Source organism: Salvelinus namaycush, chromosome 26 (assembly GCF_016432855.1).
Source record: "Salvelinus namaycush isolate Seneca chromosome 26, SaNama_1.0, whole genome shotgun sequence".
In the NCBI taxonomy this organism is placed as follows: Eukaryota; Metazoa; Chordata; class Actinopteri; order Salmoniformes; family Salmonidae; genus Salvelinus; species Salvelinus namaycush.
This window is the reverse complement of record NC_052332.1, coordinates 10073680-10080908: the sequence shown is the minus strand read 5'-3', so window position 1 is coordinate 10080908 and position 7229 is coordinate 10073680. Positions and strand designations below refer to the sequence as shown.

Genomic DNA, 7229 nt, shown 5'->3' with positions numbered 1-7229 from the left:
GCTGGTAAATCAGCATAATCAATTAGACCATGCTGGTCAGACCTGTTTGACCAGCTACTGTAGACCAGCGATGGGCAAATATTTGTCTTTTTTTGGAACTCAGTCGGCGTCTCAACTTACCGTCGAGAGTTATAATGGTAAAACACACAAGGTGCAATTTTGAAATTTGGTTGTGCATCGGCAATTTTTTAAATCTTACTATGTCAGTCACTGACAGTCATTCAATTAGCCCATGTCAGCTACCATTTTTTGATTTATAAATTAGTCTAGTCAGCTATCAAACTTGTAGTAATCATGGGGCCCCCATTGATTTTGTTAGTCACTCTCACTCAGATATCATATTCAAAACTGCTAACTTTTCTCTTCAACCTATGGCAAAATGTGTAGAATTACAAGGACTTAGCTGTAAAACTGCACATTTTGAGTAGAGGGCCAACAAATTACAAAAGGCTAGGGCCGGATCTGACTGTATTATGTGGGTACGCAGACCTGCCAGCCACTGCGGCCCCTCATGATGAGTTCAGTGGAGGGGGATGAGGGGATAGAGCACAGCAACAGCAACACAACACAGCACTGGGATGGATGCGGCTGCCACACACACACACACACACACACACACACACACACACACACACACACACACACACACACACACACACACACACACACACACACACACACACACACACACACACACACACACACACACACACAGGGTATGGTTAGGGATAGAAGCTGATGCTATTCTTCATAGTTTTACCTTACTGGATCGCCTCCAGGCCCGTTTGAGCAGCATGGTCTAGAAATAAGACACATTATTTCAAAGAGCACTCCATTCAAGATAGACTCCCATCTCCGCAGCACTCCACCAATCAGGCCTTTATGGTAGAGTGGCCAGACAGAAGCCACTCCTAAGTAAAAGGCACATAACAATCAGCTTAGAGTTTACCAAAAGGCACCTAAAGGACTCAGACCATGAGAAACAAGATTATCTGGTCTGATGAAACCAAGATTGAACTATTTGGCATGAATGCCAAAGAGTTAAGGCTGTAATGTAATGTAACAAAACGTGGAAAAAGTCAAGGGGTCTGAACACTTTCAGAGGGCACTGTATGTAGAGTAGTTGGAATAAGTGGATATACTTTATACGCAAACCATCAACTACAGGGCCAAACCATCAACTACAGGGCCAAACCGTCAACTACAGGGCCAAACCGTCAACTACAGGGCCAAACCGTCAACTACAGGGCCAAACCGTCAACTACAGGGCCAACCCATCAACTACAGGGCCAACCCATCAACTACAGGGCCAACCCATCAACTACAGGGCCAAACCATCAACTACAGGGCCAAACCATCAACTACAGGGCCAAACCATCAACTACAGGGCCAAACCGTCAACTACAGGGCCAACCCATAAACTACAGGGCCAAACCATCAACTACAGGGCCAAACCATCAACTACAGGGCCAAACCGTCAACTACAGGGCCAACCCATCAACTACAGGGCCAACCCATCAACTAAAGGGCCAACCCATCAACTACAGGGCCTAACAATCAACTACAGGGCCAAACCATCAACTACAGGGCCAAACCATCAACTACAGGGCCAAACCATCAACTACAGGGCCAAACCATCAACTACAGGGCCAACCCATCAACTACAGGGCCAAACCATCAACTACAGGGCCAAACCGTCAACTACAGGGCCAAACCGTCAACTACAGGGCCAACCCATCAACTACAGGGCCAACCCATCAACTAAAGGGCCAACCCATCAACTACAGGGCCTAACAATCAACTACAGGGCCAAACCATCAACTACAGGGCCAACCCATCAAGTCTACAGACCCCTTGCACTGTTTTCTAAAATGGGATTCAATTCGATTTTTTAACCAACAAATCTATGCAACTTATTCCACATCTTCAAAGTGAAATACATTTTTTTTTAAATGTCCAAATGTATAAAAACCTGTGATAAACAAAGATGTCCTGATTGCAAATTGCAGTGTATTCGAAGGTTCAAAAGGGCTTCTAAAGTTGGTAATTTCCACTTTAAAATGTCAGACTTGATTTACCCTAACTAAAAATGTATAAACTCATAAAAATTGTCCAATAATTATAATCCACATAATTATTCACAGTTCCTGTTGCTGCAGGATTATTTTCCTGCTGTGAGAAACTGGTCAAATAAGATGTATTTGCCATTTTGTATTGCAGTATTACCTAATGGCCTTGTGGCAAACAGGCCAGTAATGAGGAGTGAATGTGATGTTGTTGATCCTCTGTATTGCTGTGGCAGCATCATGTTATGGGTATGCTTGTCACTGGCAGGGAGTGGGGAGTTTGTCAGCATCAAAATAAACATGAAAGGAGCCAAAGCCCAGGTAAAAAGTTTGTGGAAAACCTGCCGTAGTCTTCTGAAAACCTAACCCTGGGAAAGAGTTTTATTTTTCAGCGGGACAAATACACAAATTGTATAGCCAAAGACCCACCAGAATGGCTTTCCAAGAGGTGGTGTCTCAGTCCTGACTTAAATCTGCTTGAAAATCAGAGACAAGGTTGGAATATTGCTGTCCATCAATGATTCCCAAACTATTTTACTGAGCTTGAGCAATTTTGTCAAAATCAATGGATATGTGTTGCCCTAAATGTTGCGCAAGTTTGGTAGAATCTTAATCAAAATGATTCACAGCCGTACTGGCTGCCAACGGGGCTTCCACCAACGATCAACTCTGGGGAGCGAAGACATACGCAATCAAGACATCTACATTTTTTATTCATTTGGAAAATGTTCTATGATTTTTCTTTCAGTAGATAGTGTAGATTGGTTTGGGGAAAAATGGATTTATTAATACCCTTTTTAGATTTTATTTCAAGGTAGCAAAATGTGAAGACTGCAAGGGGTGTGTAGAGTATCAAAGTATTGATAAGAGACACTTCACACTGGTTCTGATCAGTAACCCCCCCTCTCTCTATCTCCATCCCCTTTTTCTCTTTCCCTGCCCCACAATGTCTCCCAGAGTGGAAGAGGGTCATACTTGAAAGGCCAGGTTGTGTACACTGTAAAAAAAAAAAAAAGAGAGATGTTTCCACATACAATTGTGAGGTAACCAGTTGCGATAGGATTGTGAATTTGTTCAACAGAAATTTCACACACAAACATTTTGTTGAGAAAAATCACAATCCTATTGCAGCTGGTTGCCTTGTACGTTGAAGCAACTTCGTTTTCTTCGTTTTCTTCCTTGTTTCTCTTTTATAGTGTAGCCATTGGGTCCATGTCTAATTAACCCAGCAGATCATGAATAATACATTGACAGGATTCATTTTACATCCTGGCACCGCAGATGCCTCATCCCCCTCCGATGTAGAACACAAAATAACAGTGTTCCAAATTCCCGCTTCCAGTTCCACCCGGCTCCAGATACAGACGCAAAGAAAATACAGTCTAAGATGCTGCTGTAATTAAGGCTTTAATTAAAACTAATCAAGGGGTAAGAACCCAATAAATTCCCCTGATGGATATTAAATCTGTGTGAAAGAGTGTCAGGGAGATGGAGAGAGGGCATGTAGGAATATTAAGCCAGGCTACATCAGGCTAAAGAGACTAATTGGAGTTGGCAGGTATGGAATATGCTTCAGGAGGCTAACGGGCTAACTACCAATAGACTCACTTTGTTCACATAAGGCTTCCAACGATGCTCCTTTACCACCTCATTTGTCTGTTGGACGCAAACAGTTCACAGACTCAGCACCACTAGACCCTCAATAGACTATAGCTACTGGCTGCCTTACATTTCCTCAGAGCTAAACGTGTTTAGCGCTGGGCTGGAACAGAAACCTGCACCACCCTGTAGTTTTTCTGGGACTGCAGTGATCTGGTTCCCTTACCGTGCATCTCATCAAAAATGAAACGTGTTAGTGCCGGGCTGGAGCAAAACCCTGCACGCCCTATAGTTCTCCTATTGTGATAACTGTTGTCAGTGGGTAAGTGGTGGTTTAACACTTACAGTGGCATCTCTGTGCGGCTCATCTATGGAGCCGTCTTTAGGCCTTAAGGTGACGGTCAGCTCCAGTGTTCCCAGGTCTACATCAGGGTAGTGAGGGTCCTGCAGTGTTAGAGTAACTGGTATCGCCCTGCACAGGAATAGATGACATTCAACTCGTGTGTGTGTCTGTCTGAGTGTGTGTGTGTCTGAGTGTGTGGGTGTCTGTGTGACACCAGGTCTCAGGCAGGGTCCGGTTCAACTGGAGGAGCAGAACAGAGGAAATCAGAGGAAAACAGGTTGCAAAACCCGGGAGCCACAATAGCTGATGACGTAATGCGGTCAAGTGGTTTCGTGTGGCTAAGGTGGTAAGTGTCGTGAGTTCAATTTGTGCAGGGATGGTCATATACACAGACTGAAAATGCATGCACTCGCTGTACTGTAAGTCGCTTTGGAGAAAAGCTTCTGCTAAGTGGTGTATATATTATACTTCTGTCAGACAGGTGATCTGCATACTGTATGTACAGTATGTGCCAATACAGTTTACAAACAGGTGATATACAGATGCCATAGGCCTACAGTACCGCTGTTGCTCCAGGGACTCCAGGTAGAGGTAAGCTGAACCCATGAAGTCATCCTGAAGGCCGAAGTCATAGTCAAACACCTGCAGGGAAAACACACACCATCTGTGTTAGAGTGTGTGTGTTAGAGTGAGTGTATGTGTGTGCGCGTGCATGTGCGTGTGTGTGTGTGTGTGTGTTCGTTACCTTGACATAGAGAGGATCCTGCAGACTGTCCACCAGTAGTTTAGTCCCCTCGTCCCAGACAGGGTTAAGGTTCTTGTGGATGGTCTTACTGCGAAACACCTCTTTCCCGCACAGCTTAAACTTCACATACGGATCACTGGTACCTAAGAGGGTGGAGAAAGAGAGAGAGAGAGAGAGAGAGAGAGAGAAAAAAAAAAGAGAGAGAGAGAGGGAGAAAATAAAAAGTGAGAGAGAGAGAAGAAAGTGAGACAGACTTTTCATGATTTAGTTTTTTTTACAAACACATTATTCCAGTCCATCCCTGTCCCTCCCAACCCCCCTAAAGATAGATGGACAGATATACTGTATATGACTCTACCTCCTCTGTCCCGTATGGCCAGGTTGTGTCCTCTCTTCAGCACTATGTCCAGCTGGTACATCTCTGAGCTGGGCAGAGCTCTGTCTGAGTTAACCCCCGAGGCATCAGTGGCACCCATAACCTGGGGAGAGAGGGGAGACAGACGTTTAAAAATACAGTGTTAAACACACAACCTAACACACACAGACACACACAGCATCACACACACAAACATGCATGCACACACACAGTTTCACAGGCATACACACACAGACAAACAAACAGAGAGAGCGAGAGAGAAAGAGAGAGAGAGAGAGACAGAAAAACACAAAGCACACACACAAAGCCTAATAAAACTGTCATCCTGAAAAATATGTTGGCTAAAACACAGCGTTGGAACGAGGAAAGGGGTGTGACACAGCTTCACAAAACCAACTTCCTGAAACCTCCTGCACCAGAGATGCTTTCAGCATCACAGCTCCTACAGGAGCGATGCCTTCACCAGCAAACACAGTCAAGAGCATAATATTCACCATAAAAGCGACCGTGAGCTTAGTCCCGTTCCTCTGCTGTGGGTGTGTGTAGGCAGGGCACACACGTTTCCAGTGAGCAGACGGCTATCAGTGTGGGCCTCATGTACCAAGAGAAAACCAATGAAACAGCACATCTACAGGGACACCACTAACAGGATGTTGCATGAGAAAGACTTCCTGAGCTGAGTGTGAGCTTCTTATCTACAATACATATCCATTCCGGTGTTGCTCCACTTCCATAACCAGGTCCACTGTCATCACCATGCATTACCGAGGCCGGTCAGTGTGTGCATCTACTGTATTCAACAATTTCCTGCTACTGGTTCTTCAGGAATTACACTTCTGGTGAAGGGAAGGTCAGCTGATATATTGTCCCCACTTACACCAAAAAAACACATTTTGTGATCAGGACATAGACCAAGCCCAGGGATAAACACCAACTCTACAGTAGTGCATCCCTGATCACATAGTTATTACAGTGTACACACACTGGCAGTGCCCGCTTTGTCTGAGTTTGGTTCCGTGGATATACATAGCTGTACCTCATAATTACACTGTGGTTACCATAGTAATTCTCTCTCGCTCTCGCTTTCTCTTTCTCCATCCAGACGCACAGACACACTTAAATCAATGGCGGTCAGCAACTTTAATCCAGTCGACAGACAGGTGAGCTATTCAGCACATACACTTAAAATGAAGTGTTCTGTAACACCTAAACAAACACATCCTTCTGAGAGGTTTTGAAAGATGACATGATGTGTTGTAACACCACTTAATCAAGTGTTGTGTAACACCTTCCCAGGGACTGGGAGCCCTACCGGAAGAGGTTGAAAGCACCATTTTGGTGTTTCGAGTTCTGTTTAGTGCAGAATTAGATACCTTCTCTTTTGGTGTTGTTTCCCCTCTCTAAATCTTCTGAACACGATCACAGTGCTTCAGCGTGAGAACAGTTCTTCTGCAGGATGTTAAAAATGGATTCATGTTCAGTATCTGATCGTTTGCCCGTTTAACCCATTTTGGTAGGCTTGTTGAGCACAGTGCTCAATCCACCAGCAGTATCTAAAGGTTTTACAACAAGCACTATATTTGCTTCTTCTGTCAAAAGGTAGAAATGTGTGAACGGGTAGTCTCACCATTGAACGTCATTTTGATTGATGGTTTTGATATCCATTCATCACGATCCATTCCACCTCATGGCACAACAAGCTGCTTAATACTCATATAGAAGTTGACTTTTCGTTCTTCAAACATGCATACAACATTCTGTAAAATAATCATAAAGTCTAAAACATTTGAATTACCCATAATCCTCTAAAAAAAACGAGCCACGTGACAAGATATGATTCAAACCAAATCAGTTCAATCACAAAATGTTCTCTCTTTGGTTAGTTATCCTCATAAAAGTTACTTACATTTTTAGCAACATATTACGTTGGATTTATTCTTACATTTTTTGGGTAAAATCATTGAAACGACTTGCATTCATTTTCTATTAAGTATATGTTTTTTTGGTTTGTTGTTGTTGTCAATTTAAATTCACCCCGGAATAATGTTTTACAGTGTGGCTGTGTGGTTGAGTGTGTGAAAATTCAAATCAATTCCAAAG

General features: G+C 43.6%; 1 protein-coding gene across 1 annotated transcript in view; it reads right to left on the bottom strand.

Annotated features, from left to right (window-relative positions):
- The window catches only part of LOC120021575 (multiple C2 and transmembrane domain-containing protein 1-like), a 15339-nt gene extending 10027 nt beyond the window's left edge, over positions 1-5312 (bottom strand). Inside the window, exons 1-5 of the mRNA XM_038965370.1 lie at positions 5112-5312; positions 4754-4896; positions 4571-4650; positions 4011-4137; positions 761-799 (exon numbers count right to left, since the gene is read on the bottom strand). Of these exons, the coding sequence (XP_038821298.1) occupies positions 761-799; positions 4011-4137; positions 4571-4650; positions 4754-4896; positions 5112-5229 (507 nt within the window). The 5' untranslated portion in view covers positions 5230-5312. The remainder of the gene's footprint in view (positions 1-760; positions 800-4010; positions 4138-4570; positions 4651-4753; positions 4897-5111) is intronic.
- Between the last annotated feature and the right edge of the window lie 1917 nt (positions 5313-7229).